The 22,012-nt window shown below is 39.0% G+C and overlaps 1 protein-coding gene across 1 annotated transcript in view; it reads left to right on the top strand.

Annotated features, from left to right (window-relative positions):
* Positions 1-2,045: 2,045 nt before the first annotated feature.
* Positions 2,046-22,012, top strand: part of LOC123394146 — a 36,998-nt gene continuing 17,031 nt past the window's right edge. Inside the window, 2 exon segments of the mRNA XM_045087819.1 lie at positions 2,046-2,049; positions 4,365-4,638. Coding sequence (XP_044943754.1) covers positions 2,046-2,049; positions 4,365-4,638 — 278 coding nt within the window.

Below are 22,012 nucleotides of genomic sequence, written 5' to 3'. Positions count from 1 at the left end.
GAAGATTTATTTATTTTTGAGAAAGAGCTTGGGGGAGGGGGGTGCAGTATGCAACAGGAGGATAGGGAAATAGAGACAGAATCTCAAGCCGACTCCCCAAGGAGCTTAAAGCCCAAAGAAGGTCTCATTCTGCAAGCATGAGATCATGACCCGAGTGGAAATCAAGAGTTAGACCCTTAACCAACTGAGCCATCCAAGAACCCCTAAATGGGTGTTTTCATTTACACTAGAATAGATCATAACCAATGTGAGGCCTACCACTAGCCCTTAAACCACATCCCTATATATCTTTCCATCTTCATATTTACCATGTTTTAGGTCTGACACCAATGACAATCCCTATAAAGGGCAGAGATATAAACCAGAACCTTCAAAAGAATATCCCACAGCTACTCCCTGAAATGTGACAATCCTCCTTACCTGTATTTGTTCCTCCCAGAGTGAACCCAGTGGTAGGTTTCGATCCAAAGAGCCCGGTTCCAAAACCACCTGAAGGAGCAGATGTCGTGGCAGGAGTTGCAGTGCTTCCAAGAGTTCCAAAATTGAGACCCACTGAAGGGTTGCTTATTTATAAAGAACACAAAATAAAGTCTACTGGAACCAGTATTTCCTAAAGAAAAATAAGAATTAACTCTTCAAGGTTAAACACTTTCTTTCTTTTCACATATTCAATATATTGCCATAAAATACAAAAAGAACTAACAATTTATTTTTAACCAACCCAATTCAAATAGTCTCCTGTTCTCTTTAAAAATAAGTCACATACAAAAGATTTCAGATCCCAAGGAAATCATAAACAGTATCACATATTCTCCTTTTCTAAGTTTTATTGACAGCGTATTTTAAAATGGCCACAGAGAAGTCCTATGAATGTGGATCATTTTCCTCTTGAATGACTCACGTATAGTTCATATTTCTAAATACATTTGTTCTTTCCCAACTACTAAATAAAGAAAAATAAAACATACTCAGAAAAGTTCTTTTAAGTGATCTTTGCCACCTCTCTGTTGCTTTATCACCATATTCATGGATTTAGGCAGGGATGGGGGATACAGTTACTTTTCTTGTCACCAAAACAGCATCAAGAACTGGGGTAGGGGTGAGAAGAGGAAAAGAAACATAATCTGGCAAGAGGAAAATACAAAGTAAAAATTACCCTCTATCCAGATTATGTGTTCATAAGCAGAAATTCTCTTCAGAGTTTCTGAAAGCTCAAAAAGAACAGCTGGTGATAGCAAGTGATGTGAACAAAGTTCACAACTTTCAAATGTTCTTATCAAAACTCAAGGGCTCATATTTGCTAACTATAGTGGGAGAACAAATTATTAAAATGAACAAAATGTCTCAACAACCTGACACTCCAAAAATTGTACAAGAGAGTTAAAAGAGACTATAACACATAACATAATGGGAGCTCCCATTCATCCTATATAGGTATCTTTATTCTGTCTTGCCGGCCCTTCCAAACAGACATAATCCCAAGAGAAGTCAAGGTCAGTTTTAAAAAGCTTATGTCTGGGACACTGCAATTTAAGGAGGGAGCGGTGTTATGGCTGGGTTCCAGTGCCAACTCTCCAATGTCCTGGGATGTGTGTGACATAACTTAGCCTTCTTGATCCTCTGTTTCCTCATATGCAATATGTTAATAACTGTGCCCACTTAACAGATTTTTTGCAAAAGATTGAGAGATTATGCATGGTGAATTAACTTCACTTAATAAATGTTATTACTGTCATCATTAGGAACTTAATAAATTCAACTAAACACATTTTATACAATGTATTACACCAGCCAATCACTGTGAGGGGAACAGAACTTGAAACCAGTCATCAACACTAGGGGGTCAAAAAAAGGGTCCTGGGATCGAGTCCTGCATCGGGCACTCTGCTCGGCGGGGATTCTGCTTCCTCCTCTCTCTCTCTCTGCCTGCCTCTCTGCCTACTTGTGATCTCTCTCTGTCAAATAAATAAATAAAATCTTTCCAAAAAAATGGAGCGGGCCTGCTGTCTTAGTTTATCATTGATTGTAAAATTATCTCTAGGAACATGGGTATGTGAAGTACAGAAAGTTGGCAAAACAGGGTTTAAGGTATTACCAACAAAGCACAAAACTGTGAACACTTAATCAACTGAGCTAAAAAGGTATTTTAATAAATGTTATTGGCAAATTTTGAAGACCTCAAATTAAGGAAATGGTAGTTATGCTGTCCTCCCTCCCAAATAATTCAGTGATCCCATTTGGTTTTACTGCTATTCCATAAATATAGAAAGACGCACAATGAAATTTTTTTTATTTTTATTTTTTCTGAAATTATGTATTTTTAGACTAAATATTTAAAATTTCTTGACAACTTAAGATAACTGAAGACACAAGGCACTGTTTCATAATTAAATGTGAAAACATTACCGAAGAAATACTCAAAGTGGTATCTTCTTACTCCAGAAAGCAAAAGAGAAATTTCTCTACAGGAGAGAAATTTATTTAAAAGCTACCCCAAACAGGACCAAGTTTTGCCTCAACCCACTATTATCTGCCAATGGCTCATCAGAATGTGTTACTGTTGACTCCATCAGGTCAGGAATGTTGTTTTAACTTCTCCAGCATGCCCTAATGTGGACTTAGAAAGTAACATTTAGGGAGCACTTACCAAGTGCCAGATATGATGTTAAGTACTTTATTCATCAGCATTTCTGTTCCAGATGTGGGAACTGAGGCTTGGAGAGTAACTTCCCTAAAATGATTTACCTAAAGAGACCAAATCGGGATGCCTGGGTGGCTCAGTGGGTTAAAGCCTCTGCCTTCAGCTCAGGTCATGATCCCAGGGTCCTGAGATAGAGTCCTGCATCTGGCTCTCTGCTTAGGAGGGAGCCTGCTTCCTCCTCTCTCTCTGCTTGCCTCTCTGCCTACTTGTGATCTCTGTCTGTCAAATAAACAAACAAACAAATAAATAAATAAATAAAATCTTAAAAAAAAAAAAGGATATTTTTGACACAGCAATTGTGATTCCATTGAACTAATCTAAGTAGGACATGATAGGAATAGTTTTCGCCAAATCGGAGAAGGGTTACTGGTTGAAAACCTGGAAGAAAGAGCCAGTACCCTTATTTATTTCACCATCTAAAACAGAGTCCATTATATGGAACTGTGTTCAATAAATATCTGTTCCATGAATGACAAGAGCTTGCAACAGGGCGGTGGCACTGGAAGTGAAGCAAATGGAAACTAGGTAATTAAAATTAGCAGGCCTTGCTGATTATGGGTGCAGAGAGAAAAGGAGGTATTAAGGGAAATTCCCCGACTTTTTCCTTGACTGTGTAGTCTGTACCTCCCCCATTTTTCTTGGTAAATTATGTTTTTTTTTTTTAAGATTTTATTTATTATTTGAGAGAGAGAGAGAGAGCTCTCAAGTAGGCAGAGAAGCTGGGGGTATGCCCCTTGCTAAGCAGAGAGCCCCATGCGGAGCTCAACCCCAGGATCCTGGGATCATGACCTGAGCAGAAGGCAGAGGCTTAAGCCACTGAGCCACCCAGGCGCCCCTGTACCTCCCCTTTTTAATATAAGGAAGATACTTTTGGCTTTTTACTCTACAATGACATCCCTCAAGCTTCAGGAGATAGATACCTTGTAACATTTTCTATGCACACTTCTTGATGTAATGAACTCCTCCCCTTTTACCTTAAAAAGACAGAGTTCTAAAAATTAAATCTCTCACCATGAAAATGACCTTTGACTATTATTGTCTCTTTCTAAACCTCTGCTGGCTGTATTTCGTCATCGCCTGAAGCGGTGCTTTAGCAGGTTGCACAAAAACGATAAATATGCTACCTACAGTTTTCAGTGTAACTAGAAGACAGTGTGAGTCATTCCACCATAACACTCACGTATACTAATACGCACACTGTTCAAAATGACCACCAAGAAATGCTGCAACACGTATTTAAAACAAAAACCTGCAGTAAAAAAGGACAGGGTTCCATGAGGTACCAAGAGGTGAGCTCGTTTAGAATACCACGAAATCATTAAAGCAGTGGAATGTCCAAAGCCCTATATCCTGCAATGAATTCTGAATTATCAGCGATAAAACTCTAATTGTCCCCCTTAAAATTTTTCTATTGTCTTTTTCTAAAAGCCCAGAATGACCCACAATGTCGTTCATCCCTTCTGTGCCTCAGACTGCCGCACTGCGAGGGCTCAGCGTGAAATCCCAGGCCCTTTCACCCAGCCAGACCCCACTGGACAGGGACACTGGGTGAACCATTGTGGATTCTGGGGACTCACAACCCTATGACCACCCTCCCGACCAGGCCCCCGAACGGCAGGACTATGAGGCTGGCGCTGCGCAAGTCTGTCTTTCTCTTTCGCAGACCCACTAGAAAGGAACCCAGCGCGAAGGGAGAGGGACGGGCCCACCCACGGGATCTCACGGAGAGGACCAGGCCGGGAAGGCGCAGAAGCGCAGTTACCTAGATGCCCCGTCCCGAAGGAGAAACCGCCGCCTGCGCCGGTCCCGCCGGGGGCTACGGTGGTGGAGCCCAGCGTGCCGGTCCCGAAGGAGAACCCCGTGGACATGGCCGCCGGGGTTCAGCGCCGAAAGGAAGCTGCAGCGGTTCTGGACGTTCCTCTCTCCTCAAAGCCAAGGCGGGCCAGGCAGCATCGCTCTTGCCCAGCCGCAACCTGGCGGGAAATTCAAGACCTAGAGGCTGAACAAACTAGGCCGAGGGGGGTGGGGCAACCACCCGAGAGCACGTTCCGGCTCCCGCCGCGCGCACGTAACCGGGAGCGAGCCCGCCGCGCAAGGCACCCTGGGATGGGAGCAGTGGATCACGCCGGCGCAGGGCAACCTAGGAGGGGGCGGGCTGCTGGGGGGGGGGGGGGGGGGACAGCGGGGGGGGGGGGGGCTGCGGAGGGGGGGGGGGGGGGTAGCGGGGACGGGGGGGGGGCTGCGGGGGGGGAGGGGCGGGGGTTGTCGGGGGCGAGGTTGGAGGGGTGGGACTCCGGTGCTCTTAAAGGGTAGGCGCTTGCCGTTAAACAGCCTAACCGTTCCCTTAGTTCTGTATTTGCATACGTGTTGATGTAATCTGTACTTCATGCCTGTTGAATATTATTGCTTATGTCTTTCCTTACTGGTAAAAGGATGCGTGGAATCCCAAGGTGGGGAGGGCCCTATTGAGCAGTCCAAGCCCTGTTAGAGGAACGGAGGCGCGCTCAGTCCATGGTCGGCTGCCGTCCCTTCCCGGAGGAGGAGGGGTAGCTTGTCTTTCCCTGACAGTTCGGAAATGAACTGAGAGCAATTCATTCATCCGCTCCACAGCTTTTGGAGCCCGATAAGCGCAGTCATTGCGAGTTGCCAGCCAGGAAGCTCAGAGAGCGTCCTTTGGTGGGGGGTGGCGGATCCCGTTGGTGGCGCTGAGCAAACCCCCTGGACGTCAAGCGATGTGGTCAAGTCCACGAAGTTTTTGCAGCATATCCTGCTGGGTAGGAGTCTGGGTCTCCAGGCCCATCGTGGCGATGGCTGCCTTCTGGCTTTGGGTTTTGCATTGCTCTGACGCCTCTTTGCTACCCACCAGAGGAACTGCCAGGTGGAAGGTCTAAGTACAGAAACAAACACAATATAGTGCGGAATTTAAGAGTTCCAAGAGCAACCCCTAAACATAAGAAAAATGTAGATTTAAGGAAGAGATCCCCTCTTGTAGAAGCATCAGGAGAAGCTTCATGTCTGGTGCATTTAAGGTGCTGTCATCATAATGTGGGTCTTTATTCAGAGATTGTTACATTACTCCCGCAAATGGTTTTCCTACTTGTGATTTCTTCCAGTAAAATTCATCCCATAAGCAACCACCAGATTTGCTCTCCTAAAACACAATTTTCACCCCTGCACTGCCTTGATGAAACACCCAGTGGCCCTTTAGGCTAGCATTCGTCCTCCATATAACAAATCTAAGCTCCGGCCTCACAATTCCTCTTAATGCAGCACTTTCTCTAGTGTTGAGGTTGGGCATTGCTGCCTCCTGTGGACTGAATCCTGTCCCTCTAAAATTCATGTGTTAAAGCCTTCACCTCCAATGGGATAGTGTTTGAAAATAGGGCCTGTGGAAGGTCTTAGGTTTAGATGAGGTCACGAGGGTGGGGCCCTCATGATGGGATTGATTCCCTCATAAGAAGAAACATTAGAGACCTCTGTTTCTCCATTTCTTGAGGATACAGCTAAAAGGCAGCCTTCTTAGGCAAGAGGAGAGCTGATGGGCACCTTGATCTTGAACTTCTCAGCCTCCAAATCTCTGAGAAATTTCGATTGCCACCCAGACTGTAGTATTTTGTTATGGCAGCCCGAGCACTTACACATTACCTCTGTGTGTGTTTAATTAAAAAACCTAAATAGCATTTTAGATATTATGGATATCACCATAAGAATAATTAAAAAGTATTGCATTTGAACTGTAATTTAAAGAAAAATTTCATAGTGACTGAACAGGAGGAGGAAAAAATGAAATATCGTGGGTTTTAGAGCTTCAGTGATCTAGAAAATGCTATTATCAGTGATAACTTATAAGATGGTTAATAAGAGGACTATGAGGGAAAAATGTAGGGTATTTTGACTGGAAAAAAAAGATCCAGATGATTTTTGGAGGAAGATAGAATGTGGCTCCCTACATCTTTTAATTCCATTGTGTATTCTTTCCACAACTTTTGAAGACTATCAACATAAAATTACTAAGTTCAAAAGGCTTGGCCTAGGAGTACCTGGGTGGCTCAGTCAGTTAAGTGTCTGCCTTCCACTCAGGTCACGATCCCAGGGTTCTGGGATGGAGCCCAGCACCAGCCTCCTTGCTCAGCGGGGAGCCTACTTCTCACTCTCCTTCTGCCTGCCGCTCCCCCTGCTGGTGCTCTCTCTCACGATCTCTCTGTCATTTAAATAAATAAACAAAATATTGTAAAAAAATGCTTGGCACATACAGTTTATATGTTGATTAATAAAACATGTAAGGTTAGCTGGAAGGAAAGTGCATGTAAAAATGTAGTAGGGACTAATATATATTCATAATAAGGGAAACTGATGTGGGCCATATCGGAATTAAGTTCTCAATCATTCTGTAAATCTTAAACAGTTTAAAAATAAGTTTATCAAGGGCACCTGGATGGATTAGTTGGTAAAGCATGCAACTCTTGATTCTCAGGGTTGTGAATTCAAGCCCATGTTGGGTGTGAAGTCTACTTTTAAAAAGCTAAATAAATAAAATATAAGTTTATAAAAGAAAGTCAGAAGTTTGTTAGATAAAAGTTTGAGTTTGGGGGGAGCCATTCAAATTGATAAAGTATTCCTTTAACTTCATAAAAGTTTTAGTATGGCATTTTTGTCTTCCATCTGGCAGAGTAGTTTAACTTGTGCAGAAGTAACCCCTGAGCTGCCACGGAGAGGAGGGCCGCAGGGATGGAAAGCAGACTACTTAATGAACAGCAGTATTACAGTCTATAACATGGCTCCAGATACACCGAGTGTAAGCCTGGACCTCAAAGACCTTTTCTCATATAAATTCTTCTGCTTGTCATATTAGCAAAAAGAAAACACTTTACCTCCTTTATTCTACAGAACTAGAACTCCAAAGAAAGCAGTTTCTATAAGCCAGCAATGTGGTTATTAAATGGAAAGCTTGATGTAAAATGTCCATGTAAATTTCATGCCTATTTAAGCCTAAAGTCTATGCATCCAGGCAAAACCATGCAGCACAGTCATTTGGCTTAACTGTCCTTATTTAGAATAACACATTCTATTCCAAAGGATGTTTCCCATATTCCTCTTTGACATTGGGGGACCTGAATCCGTGTATCCATTCTATGGGAATTACCACTTTCCAAGGAGGAAGCAAATGATTCAGATTCTAAATTATGTAACAAACCACATTCCTTCCCTTTTTTTTTTAATATTATGTGAATCATACTAAAAAAACCATCTTTTGCAGAGTTACTGGCTGTATGGTGATGTTGCTAATGTCAGAATAAAACTGAATAATCCAAAAGGCAATAGCATTGTAAAAAAAAATTAATTTCAACTTGCATTAAAATGGCTAAAGAAGCTTGTTTCCGTGGTATGCTCAGATCAGGATAACTCTGAGAAGCATCATTTGAGAAGTTCTAACATAGAAAAGAAGCTGGAATCTTAGGTCTATTTAAGTGGATCCGCAATATATATGGTCTGATCCTCTGAAATAACCAAGAAAGAAATTATGATTTAAAGCCTATATATGATCAGTTGACCTCTGTCTTGCATTTATTCCTGGGGATCTATTGACTTTAAAGTTTTATATAGTGTCCTAACTTTTTTATAAAAATCCTATTAAAGTTTCAAAAGATCCAACAACAACAAAATTTATAGAAAGATAGATCAACAGTCAAAATGCGACCAAATGTTAATAACTGCTGACTCTACAAGAAAGATAGATGGGTGTTCATTGTACTGCTCTCTCAAATTCCCTACAGGTTTCAAATTTTTCATACTAAAAAATTGGAGCCTAAATCTAAAGCAGAAGTTTCCAAGAATAGATCTAATTATGATCTGTTTCCTGATAAAATTTTCACTTATCTCCCAAGAAATGAATAAAAAAGAAAAGAAAGGAAAAGCAATACAGGGAGTCTTACATGAAGCTAATTTTATTTATTTGTTTTTAAATTTTTTTTTAGTAATCTCTACATCCAACGTGGAGTTCAAAATCACAAAGCCGGGCACCTGGGTGGCTCAGTGGGTTAAGCCTCTGCCTTCGGATCAGGTCATGAACCCAGGGTCTTGGGATCGAGCCCCACATTGGGCTCTCTGCTCAGCAGGGAGCTGGCTTCCTCCTCTCTCTTTCTGCCTGCCTCTCTGCCTACTTGTGATCTCCGTCTGTCAAATAAATAAATGAAATCTTAAAAAAAAAGATTTTGTAAAAAAAATTTATTTGGGAGAGAGAGAGAGTGCTCTAGCAGGGGGAGGGACATAGAGAGAGGAGAAACAGACTCTGCCACTGTCAGGAAGCCTGACATGGAGCTCCATCCCAGGATCCTGGGATCACAATCTGAACTTAAGGCAGATGCTCAGCCAACTAAGTCACCCAGCTCCCACTTCAGACTTCTTTTAAATGAAAGAAAAAAAAATCAACTTCCGTGTTAAGTTATCAGAGTTGGCCCTGGGGATAAAAATACATGTTTATAAAAAAAAAAAAATTTTTTTAAAAGTTATCATAGTTGGGTCTCTGTTATTCATAGCTAAACTTAATATACCAGTTTAAGTACGAACCCACACTAAAAGATAGATTTTGTATGTGTTACTGAAGAAACAGGAAATAGGCATGATGAACCAAGGTCCAGATTCTCTATAGGATCACTATATAGTGATAAAGGCAAAAACAAAATATCCTGTTATCTAATTTTATTCGGCTAGCAGAGAGCACAGTTGAGTTCTAGTCTCAAAAACATAGGAGCCAAAGAGGGAGAATGTATCTGCATTTATTGTTCTCACATCTTAACAAAACAATTCATGGTACCTGATGGACTCAGTATGCACTGTCATGGAGCAGAAATACATTCACAAGACTATTCCATAGCATGCACAAAATTTCCCTCAATTCTCTTTGACCAGTTTTCCCACTGCTTGATTAGACCTCTTTTGGTTACAAGGAATAGAAATCCTCTAAAAGTAATTTTAAGCACAACTGTGTATACATGTGCAAGGAGATGTGGGAAGACAGAGTTACTGGTAGGTCTTGACAGAGTTACTGGTAGGTCTTGTTATTGAGACATGGGAGACAGACTTGGAATACAGAGAAGTTTCAAGTGAATCTAGAGGAAAAGGTGTCACGGCCGGTGCGACAAATCGACCAGGAACGTGAGGGTAAGAGGATGAAGAAAAAAAGAACTCGAGAAGCAGAGAGATGGGGCAGGAGGAGCGCTGAGGAGGATGTCCAACAGTGCTAAGTTTATTCAAAGCATTAAGGCCATATATATAGTGATAATAGGAGAAGCAATACATCTGTGTCTAGTTAACCACGAGTTCCCATAATAAGTTTCACAATGAACTATAAGCAGACTTTGTGACACCAAATGGCTGACGCCGGTACAATTGTTCTGTATTGACACAGCAAACCTGAAAGTAATTTATGGGCTGTACTAGGGCAGCAAGGACCAGCCACGAACTTATGACCCCAACCGAATTGTTCTCATTTTTAGCAAGCATGTGGGAAGTCAGGTAGGCGAGCGCATAACACATAGCACAGACCCTTTCTCAATGCTACTCGATTTTATCGACCTAAGGCTTTTGTTCGGCTATTCAGCCTTTAAAGGAGCCACAAGTCAGGGCCTGGATTGGTCCTCATCTCAAGCCCTATTGTGGCCTCCCACAAAAAGGAATAGCCAGGCCTCAAGTATATCAGAAAGTGACAGCTAGACAGTTCATAAGAAATGAACAGGAGAGAGTTGCACTTATTTTGGAACTGAGAAGATCTGGAGGTCCCAGGGGATGGGGGAAGGAGTAACTAACTGGTTGAGTGCCCAAGGGAAACAGAGGGGCATTCAGGCATCTGCCACACAAGAATCTGAGACCCAGCTCTCAAGGAGAAAAGGCCAGTAAACAAATGCGGAGAAAGTGAAACAAACGTAGCAGAACAGTTTCCCCCCAACCCTGTCCATACGTCCAACCCCACTGTTATCAAACCAGGGAAGTACAGGGAAAAGAGTTTTTGAATAGGATAGAGGGGCAAATTTATATTTATGTTAAACTAAACTCTTGACTCCTAAAAATAAGTTTTTTCTAAATCCAGAGTAATCGTACAAAGTTATTGAGAGGTAAAAGGAAAACCAACAAAACAGCCTTAAAGGGAAACTGTGAAGAAAAAGCTACTGCCTGTTTCACCCCATAAGAATCCAGTGTTCAATGAAGGGATTATGCAGAATACAGCACGACTGACCACTGTATCCACCAATGTTAATAACCATTGTGAATGGCCAGAAAGATCAGACATGGATACCACTTGGGCAAATCATCAATATTTGCTCATCTAAAGGATTCAGAGAGAAAGTCACACCTTCAGGATACAGTGAAAAATGATGAGTTATCTTCTTTATGACAGAATGAGGAGCAAGCCAGCCTCCGAACTCTCAAATCCAGAGACAATGAAAGTTATACTAACCTCTGGAAATATAATATTTCTCCCTCCAAGTATGAGACTGAGGCATATCGGTTAACTTGGCTACATGCACTTTGCTGGGCCAGGTGCACGTCCTCACCCGCAGGTATAGAATACAGAGTGTGATCACTTGCATACAATGTACAGTCACTCTGATAAGAACAAATGTTTATTCCGTCACCCATTCTCCTCAAGGAACACAGCCTGATCCATATAAATTCCTAAACTCAGGGTTGAAGAGGAGGATGAGGATCAGCAAGCACGCAGACATCTCCAGGCATTCTGGGATGCATTCTTAAAACACACGTGCTCACACCTATTATTTATTGAGCATTCGTTGAGGCCAGCCACTAAGCTTGAGCATTTCTCTTCATTCCATCATTTAACTAACACAAATAACTTAGTGGAGAAGATGATGGTAAGTACTACTACTTACCAATAAGTAAACCGAGAGTAGAGAAATTAAATAATTTTGTAATTATTAAATTATAGCTAGTAAATTATTTGGTAATTAAATAATTTAATATCTGTTCACACAGATAGTGAACAGCAGAAATGAGATTTGAATTTAGATAGCTTTGATTCCAGAAAGAATTCTGACCATAGATTTCATCTTCTGCAATAATATACCTAAAACTAAAAGTGAAGAAATGGAGTCAAATGAAATATTCTTATTCTTTCAATGACTTATGTTTATTTAAGAAACAACCAAATTAAGAAATATAATTGCTCTTATGATATCTCATTAGGTGGCAAATAGTAAACATAATTATAAAAGCAACAACATTTGCTTTTAAAATATTAATGTTATCTCACATGAATCATAGTATCAGACAACTCTCACACATTTTGTAGGGGAAGTAAGTGTTTTGGTGTTTTTTTTTTTTAAGAGTGTTCAAACAAACAAGCATTAGGGAGAAAGGAATGCAGGAGATTCTGATTCCTCATTATTTCAAAGTATCATGATTGTTTATTGAATGCTTTATTGTGTTTGTTAATTTTGATGCAAAAATCTACCATCTTTAATTAAGAAAATGCCATTTCATTAAAGTCATCCAATAACAATAGTCACATCCCTATTGTAAGTTGTTTTTGTTGGCACATAAAGGAAAAATTTAGGTGTCCCCTAGAACTTGGGTGACAAAGGAAGTTCTAACTAGATGCAACAAAACAAACTAATCAAAGAACTAACATTTAAGGACTCCATAGAAAGACACAGTTTGGTGTCTAGACCATGACTTACAGGAACTTAGTTGGCCAAATGGTGTAGTTAAAGAAACAACAGGACCCTCAGAAGGAGACTTTTTTCGGCAATAAAGCCTAAATTAGGCTTACTTGATACACCCCCTATAATAATGAACCTTCAGGGCTGCGCCAGACGTTTCCCTGGCCCAGAAACACTACTACCTTCTCCTGCACTTGATTCCTCCCAATAGGATTTACAGATGCATCAAGACTTTGGCTGAATGAGAACAGCCTATCCACATGATTTTTTTCCCTTGCTCTGAATTCATGCTAACTAAGCAAACTTCTCCACTGTAAAGTGTCTGCATACCTTTATAGGAATACCTTTATAAGTATAAGTCTGGGAGCAGGTACCTATGATGTAAGATACTGAAATTCTGACCTTCACTGAAGTAAGTAAATGAAGATTATCTAAAACGGAAAGGAAAAAAAAAAAAAAAAGGAAAGAGTCCCATAACAAGTTACTTAGACATACAGAAGTGAAAAAAAAAAAAAGAGGAAAAAGGCAAAAATCAAAATGAGTGCTTTGGGGGAAGTAGGAATAGCGATGAAGCATGAGATAACCACATTTTGTTATAAGTTTTATGCTACTCTTGAACTTTTAAAAGCATCGTATATTATTTTGGGAAAAAGTTCAAATTTCCTACTCCATAGATTTTCCCAATTGTGAAAATATCATACTTGAGGAAGAAAGTACAAAGTGTACAAGTACTGTATAACTAGATACCCTCATCTCTAAACGTCACATTGTAACCACCACTCACATCAAGAAACTGAGCGCTGCAAGAGACTTAGAAGTGACTTCTAGTGATTGATGTCCTCAATCACACTCCAGTGGTAACCATTATCCTAGCTATTGTAAGGATATATTCTCCACTTTTCTTTACAGTTTCAATACCTACATGCTCACCCCTAAACATAGTTGCGTTTTTGCCTATTTTTGAACTGTAATATAAATGGAATCATACCATATGCATCATTTGGTGTCTTGTATAGTTTTCTGAAATTATTTTTTAAGTAGGCTCCACACCCAGCGTAGGGCCCAGAGTGGGGTTTGAACTCACAAACCTGAGATCAAGACCTGAGCTGAGATCAAGAATCAGATGCTTAACTGACTGAGCCACCCACGTGCCCCTGTGCCTTGTATCTTTTGTTCAAGCTTATGGTTTTTTTTTGTTTTGTTTTGACAGATTTTACTTATTTATTTGTCAGAGAGAGAGAGCGAGCGAAAGTGAGCACAGGCAGACAGAGTGGCAGGCAGAGTCAGAGGAGTAGCAGGCTCCCTGCAGAGCAAGGAGCCCGATGTGGGACTGGAGCCCAGGACGCTGGGATCAGGAACTGAGCTGAAGGCAGCTGCTTAACCAACTGAACCACACAGGCATCCCTGTTCAAACTTATGTTTAAGTTTAATCCTTGCTGTATGTAACTGAAGATTGTTCCTTTCCACTGCTGCATAGCATTCCATTTTATGACTATATCACCAGATACCTATTTTATTGTTGCTACTGTTTACAGTTTGGGGCTATTAGAATGGGGTTGCTATAAACATTATACATGTATCTTATTGCATATGTTTAAAATTCTCTAGAATCCACATTTAGGAGTGAGTTGATGGTTCCTAGGCTATGTATGTGTTCCACTGGATAAGAGGAAGATAAATTGTTCTTGAAAGGTTTTGTAACAAATTACACCCCAACAGCAACCATGGTCTGAGAGTCCATGCTGTTATCCATCCTTGCCAAAACATGTTAGTGTCAACGTTTTTGAATTTTCCTGATTAAAAATAAAGTTAAATACTTTCATATATGCTTACTGAAATTTTGTATGTCTTATTTTGTGAAGTCCTATTTAAATGTTTTTCCCATTTTTCTGTGGAGCCTCTGCCTTTTTCTAATTTATTTATAGAAGTTCTTTATATTTTCTTAATATGAATCCTTTGTATATTATATGTATTAAACTGCCTTACACTCTGGGTGCCTGGGTGGCACAGTTGATTAAGCCTCAAACTCTTGATTTCAGCTCAGGTCGTGATCTCGGGGTCCTGGGAACGAGCCCCATGTGGGGCTCTGTGCTCGGCACAGAGCCTGCTTGTCCCTCTCCCTCTGCTCCTTCCCCCTATGCTCTCTCTCTTTCTCAAATAAATAAAATAGTTTTTAAAAACCTGCCTTACACTCTATGGTTTGTCCTTGTACTGCTTTATTGTTGTCTTTTTTTTTTTTTTTTAAGGAATAGAATTGTACAATTTAAGTACTGTTCAATTTATTGTCTACAATGTTTGTATAGTCTGTTTTAAATAATTTCCTCTATAATAAAGTCATGAGACTCTTCTCACTTATCCTCCAAAAGTTTATAATGCTGCCTTTCACACTTGGGTCTTCAATCAACATAGGAATAGATAGTGTGGGGTCAGAAACAAATTTCATCTTTTGACCCATATAGATAGCAAATTTTCTCAGCCCCATGTATTGAAAAGAGAGTTTCCCCACACTGATCTGTAATATCACATTTTTTCATAAACCAGATAGCTACATATATGTGGTTTTATTTCTGGACTCTCATTCTGTTTGCCTATTCTTGCAACATGCCACCTTAAGTACTATAATTTGGGAAAGTCTTGCCTTCTTGTTCTTCCTCAGAATTATTCTTAGCCCTTTACATCCCCATATAGGTTGTAGAATCAGCTCATTACACATACATACTGACAAATCCCTGCACCCCCAAAATATATACACACACCAACCTGTTAGGATAGTGATTGGGAATACACTGAATTTATAGATAGATTAGTTTGGAAAGAATTGATATATTTTAAAATTGAGTTTTCTGTTCCATGAATATAGTGCATCCCTTCAATTTAGTTAGGTCTTCGTGTGTGTGTGTGTGTGTGTGTGTGTGTGTGTGTGTGTGTTGGCAGGGGGAGAGAGAGAAATTGAGATAGATCTACCCCAACATATCTTTTCATCCATCCATTTTGAAGTTTTATAACATTCTCTATAAATATCTTACATGTATTTTGTTAAATTTGTTCATTGACATCTGACATTATTTTTATGCGGTGGCAAATACAATTCCATTTTCATCTTCTATTCAATTGGAATTTATATGTTATTTCTAAAAGCAGTTTCCCTAGCAATTAAAAGCTATAAACAGCCTTTTTCTTTTCTTTTCTTTTCTTTTCTTTTCTTTTTTGAGAAAGAGAAAGAGAAGGAGAGAGTAGGGTGGGGATATAAGGGAAGGGGCAGAGGAAATGGGAAAGAGAAAGAATCTTAAGCGGGATTGATCTCACAACCCAGGATCATAACCTGAGCTAAAATAAAAAATCAGATGCTCTAACTGACTGAGCCCCCCAGGCGTCCCTACACACAACTTTTTAACGAAAGTTAACTAGCATTCCTAATTTCTACCAAGATGATGCAAGGATCCTAAGATACTTTATTTCAATCCTCACTCATATATATAAATTGCTTTTCAATTTTATAAAACTTGAGTATCATTGTTTTATGCAGTCAGTGTTTATTTACATTTATTCATTTCTTTACATTAAAAAAATCTTCATTTCTTTTGTAGCTTAGATCTTCCATCTCTGATCATTTTACTTATTCTGAAGTATAAATTTAAAATTTGCTTTAGTATGGATCATGGCAAACTCCATCTTTTTGTTTGTTTGTTTGTTTGTTGGAAAAATGAATTTTCCTCCCTACTCTTATTTTCTGGAAGATATTTTTTTCTGGGAGAAGTATTTTATTTATTTATTATTTATATTCATTTTTTGAAAGATTTTTTTTTTTCCCAAGTAATCTCTGCACCCAGCATGGGGCTCAAACTTACAACCCTGAGATCAGGTGTCCTATGCCACACTGACTGAGCCAGCCAGGTGCCCCTGGGAAAAGTACTTGAGATTGTCAGTTGTTTCTTTCTGTATATGGAAGATACCATTGCAATGTTCCATGGCTTCTATCGCTGATAAGAAGTCTACTATAAGTTTAATTGTTGATCTGCTGGAGGTAATTTGTACTTCTATTCTGGATGGTTTTAAAATCCCCATTTTTGTCTTTGGTGTTGCCATAATGAAGTCACCATAGTGAACCTGTAGTTCACTAGCCTGTGTTTAGAGTTGGATTTCTTTTTAATATACTTGGAATTCGTTGGTTGCTTTATTCCGTGGATTGGTGTCTAGCATGCATTCTGAAAAAAAAAATGAGGCATTGTCTCTTCAAATATTATCTTTGCCCCAGTCGCTCTCCTTCTCTCTCTTATTCTTGTGAAACTATGATCAAGTTTGCTTTAGATCTTTTAATTCTATCCTTCATTTTTCTTAACCTCTTTTCATATAATCTTTTTGTCTCTCTGTATTCCTTTTCTTTGTGGATAATCTTCTTTTAGTAACTTCCAGTTTTCTAATTCTTTTTCTAATTTGTCTCATCTGTTAAACTCACCCAATGAGCTTTCCATTCCAATTTTTGTATTTCAGTTGTAGAACTTATATTTGGTTCTTCTTCATATTTTCTATATCATTCAAAAATCATTTTCCCATACACTGCAGATGTTTTAAGGGTCTTTAATTTCTTGAAATAAAACAGTTGCTTTATAAACAAAGCCTGATAATTATAAAATCTTTTATTGCCATCAGGTTGTAACTGCCAATGATCTCTTGAGAATTGTTTCCTTGTGTACTAGTTTTGTTGTTGTTGTTGTGATGAATTATTTTCCTTTGAAAACTAATTGTGAGAATTATTTGAAACCTATCGTAGAGAGACAGTCCAATCAAAAAGAATTTGTATTTGCTGTAATAAAAATTCTTAGGCACTACTAATTGCAAACACTTTCAATTATATGCACAGCTTGACATTTGGGAGAAGTTTTTTGGGTAGTAAGAATATAGGTTGCAAATCCATCTATTAACTTTTTTGTGGTTGTGATATATCCAAGACAGGCAATTTCTCAATGTCAATACAAATTTTCTGATGTATTCTATGGTTTGGGTTGGTTGTATTTTTATATGTCCCTGGCTTTATGTAGGAAGAGTACCTCATTAGACTCCCCATTCATTAGGCCCTAGATTTTAACTTCTGAATTTTATGTCCTGTAAGAAATATAAATGGCCCTTTTGCCACAATTTCACTATTCTGCTTACCTCTCTGGGTGTACAGTTTCTTATAGTGTATAGTGTATAACTTCTCTACTCAAAATGCTAACAAAACAGGAGGCTGGGTACTGAGACACTAGGAAACACGCTCAAGGAATAATATCAGCCCATGATTTAACTCTTTGAAGAAATAATCTTGGTTTCCTCCTTGGCTCTTGAAGATTGGTTAATTATCATGAAGGACACAATAACTATCTGGACCAGGAAGTTCACACCATCAGACTATCTCAGTTGGAAACAAATGGTCATTGATGTTCTTCACTCCAGAAAGGCAGCAGAACAGGAGACAAAAGTTTGGGAAAAACTAGCCAAAATGTATAAGACCACAAGAGATGTCATCTTTGTATTTGGATTCAAAACCCATTTCAGTGGTGCCAAGACAACTGACTTTGGTATGACTTAGGATTACTTGGATAATGCAAAGAAAAAAATGAACCCAAAAATTGAGTTGCAAGACAGAGGATGTATGAGAAGAAAAAGACCTCACGAAAACAGTGAAAGTAATGCAAGAGCAGAATGAAGAAAGTCAGGGGGACTACAAAGCCAATGTTGGTGCTGGCAAAAAGTGAACTGGAGATTCAACAACAGAAGGAGAAACACTTGGCAGTGACTTTATCTGTGGTGATTGTGCAGATTTTTGATGAGAGAATTAATAAACCAGAAATTAAAGGAAAAAATGAAAGTATCCTCATGATTCCTATAATGTACCAAACCACAGCAAGGACAAACACCCACCAGAACAAGAGATGTGAAACATCATCTCAAATAATCAAACTATTTACTAGGAAATGGGTACATTCCTATTGAAACTTGAAGGTATATGCTATAAAATAAATGAACTATGGATTAAAGTCATTTGGAGAATCCACAAGCACTTTCTCCAAGAAATGCTTCTCCAACCTAAGCAGAATTTTTTCTAATTTAATTCTTTCTCATCTTTAAAGCTTTTCTGGTTCCTCTCAGTATTTGCCTGACTTGACTCTCAAAGTCTTTTCTTTGGAGTGTGCCATAGCAATTATGTTTCTCAAGGTCAGGTGATAGGTGGCAACTAGGAGAGCTCAGGTCCAGGTCCTGGCTTCACCATAATTCCAAAACTCCTTTGGTTAATGAAATGCAAGTCTGATGGATTATTATTTCTGGATCTTGACTCTGTAAACTGGATTAGCCCTTGCAGTCTCTGGACTGCTACAACAGACTAGAAGGCTAAGACTTGAGCCCTATGGGCTAAGTGCCTAAGGGCACTTTTGGTCACTTACTGCCCACTAAAGTGGGTTTATTCAAGAGTGATAATCTTCTGAAAGCTAAACATGGTGAAAAAGCTAAGTGTATGTAAACTATGTATCTGCACCCAAAACTAGTATTTGTAGATGTGAAACTAATTTGTTCATTATTTTTTACAGAGAATAGAGAAAAAAGGTTTAAAATGTGTGTGTGTGTGTGTGTAAGTGAAGAGATGCCATTTCTCCCCTAAACTGTGCAAGGCTATAAATCATACTATTTGAGACAATTGTGCATGTATTTACTTCCTCTGAATTATATTTTCACAACACAGTTGCCAAGTATAGGTGTATTTCTACTGCAGAGAGTAGTGCCTGGAATTTGTCAGGGTTCCTCTGCTATTACTCTGTGGGCTGTGTGGTTGTCAGGATTACGTTCAGTGTGTATGCGTGGGAAAGGTGCTGGCGGTGGGTGGGAGGTAGGCAGAGGGAGAGGCAGCAGGAAATCTGAAGAGTAAGAGATTTACCTAAGAAGATTATTTTCAAGAAAAAAAAAAAAGGAAGAAGAATATTTTCTTTTCTTTCTCAGAAAGAGTAAGTCTGATAAAGAATATAGTGTATAAAACAACAAATATTTAGGGAAAAAAACTCAAATTTTTATTTTTTAAAGACCAATTTATAATATTAAATTTCATGCTGTTAATAATTCTTGAGTAAAACAATTTTATGTATAGGATGACTAATTTCTCATATCAAGATTTAGTAACAATAACAGAAATTTACAGCTGGAAGGAAACTTAGTACTCTCCTAGACCTTGCCTTCATTTTTAAGAAGAGAAAACAGAGCTAAAAGGTTGACTTGCCAGAGGTCATAGTCAGTGATAAAAAGGCTAGGATCCAGGTCTCATCATTTCCTCTCAGATGTCCTTAACACAAATAATTTTGAAATATTAACTTTTCCATATTGCAGAGCTTTTCATTTGAGCTCCACAACACATTTTCACATAAATCATATTTGTAGGAGATATTATAAGCATTGCACCACATCCCAACATGAACATATTTCAAATCTGTACCTCTCTACTTTTAATTCATTTTTTTACTAAGAACAGTTAAGAAAAGATGTTTGTATATAAGTATATATTAAGAATGCTGCCTTAGACTATTCTTACCAATTTCATTAACATGAAATATATCTGAATTACTACAATTTTAAAAATTTACAGCAACCATCAATCTCAAAGATAGACCTATTTTCTAAAAGTCATACCTTCTAAAATCAAGCAAATTATGAAAAAGGGGAAGTGAACATGAATCTTTTTGAAAATTACGCAGCACTCTAATTGAAAGTCCTTTACCCTTCTACCGTTTTTATTGTTTTTCATCTTTCCCCAAAACTACATATAAATAATATGAGAAAAGGTCTTCATCGATCCATACAAAGTTTTTAAGCAACAATGTAATACTACTTCATTACAAGTCCTCTGGGTACAGAATCTTTTGGTGGTGGACATGGAACTGACCGACGGAAGTTTCAGTCTTCGAAATGCTAGCTCAGAATAAAGACCAACATGTGGAGGATGATAAACTAGTCTGGATCCCCTTAATAAAAAGACCAATTTTCAATAAAAATATGGTGAATACATTTGTATGTTTAAAAATGCACAACTGTTTATGTTAAAAATAAAATAGCTTTGGGGGGAAACCTTAATAACGAATTAATGGAATTCATAGCACAGTTTTTATAAGAAAATATTTTCTAGGTTCCTTGTTTGGAGGCTGGGAAACTGTCTTCCTTTTGTCATGGATAATGGCCACTGGCAAAAAGGCAACATGGAGGCTCAAGGAATAAGCCCTCCTCTCCAGAGGAACACAGCATGAGCACAGTACAAAGACAGCATTAGTTATGTCTTCATAAGTCAGATGCTCAGAATCCATAATACCTAGACTCCTATTAATGTTGAATGGGACAATCTATAATAATGTGATCACAGTGATTACAGGTCTGAAAGGGATAAAATAACATTTTGTCCAACTCATAAAAATCTCACCGGATCATGAACATCTAACTAAGTTTCTAGTTTATGTCATATATGTTCCAAATCTCACCACCACTGAAATCTTAGGGTATAGGTATTATCATCCTCATTTAGCAGATGAGAGAACTGAGAGACTAAGAGAAGACAAAACTCTGGATGATTGACACATCTCCAAAGGCAAGAGAAACAAAAGCAAAAATGAACTACTGGGACTTCATCAAGATAAAAAGCTTTTGCATGGCAAAGGATATAGTCAACAAAACTAAAAGGCAATCTATGGAATGGAAGAAGGTATTTGCAAATGACATATCAAATAAAGGGCTAGTATCCAAAATCTATAAAGAACCTACCAAACTCAAACCCAACAAACAAAAATTCCAGTCAAGAAATGGGCAGAAGACATGAATGTTTCTCCGAAGAAGACATACAAATGGCCAACAGACACATGAAAAAATGCTCATTTCTCACCAACGGGGAAATACAAATCAAGACCACCACAAGATACCACCTCACACCAGACAGAATAGCTAAAATAAACAACTTAGGAAACAACAAATGTTGGTGAGGATGCAGAGAAAAGGGAACCTTCTTACAGTGCTGGTGGGAATGCAAACTGGTAGAGCTACTCAGGAAAACAGTATAGAGGTTCCTCAAAAATTTATTTTTTTTAAAGATTTTATTTGTTTATTTGACAGAGAGAAATCACAAGTACACTGAGAGGCAGGCAGAGAGAGAGAGAGAAGGAAGCAGGCTCCCTGCTGAGCAGAGAGCCCGATGCGGGACTCGATCCCAGGACCCTGAGATCATGACCTGAGCCGAAGGCAGCGGCTTAACCCACTGAGCCAACCCAGGTGCCCAGGTTCCTCAAAAATTTAAAAAGAGAGTTACCCTATGACCCAGAAATTGCACTACTAGGTATCCAACCAAAGGATACAAACATGGTGGTTTGAAGGAGCACCTGCACCCCAGTGTTTGTAGCAGCCATACCTACAATAGCCAAAATATGGAAAGAGCCCAGATGTCTATCAACAGATGAATGGATAAAGATTTGTTATGTGTGTGTGCATGTGTTATATGGAATATCACTCAGCCATCAAAAAGAATGAAATCTTGCCTTTTGCAATGGATGGAACTACAGTGTATTATCCTAAGTGAAGTAAGTCAGAGAAAGACAAATACTGTATGATTTCACTCATATGTGCAATCTAAGAA

Source organism: Mustela putorius, unplaced genomic scaffold, assembly GCF_011764305.1.
Source record: "Mustela putorius furo isolate JIRA1106 unplaced genomic scaffold, ASM1176430v1.1 tig00001535_pilon_pilon_pilon, whole genome shotgun sequence".
In the NCBI taxonomy this organism is placed as follows: domain Eukaryota; kingdom Metazoa; phylum Chordata; class Mammalia; order Carnivora; family Mustelidae; genus Mustela; species Mustela putorius.
Note: the sequence above shows the minus strand (reverse complement) of the source record. Positions and strands in the feature narration are given on the sequence as shown.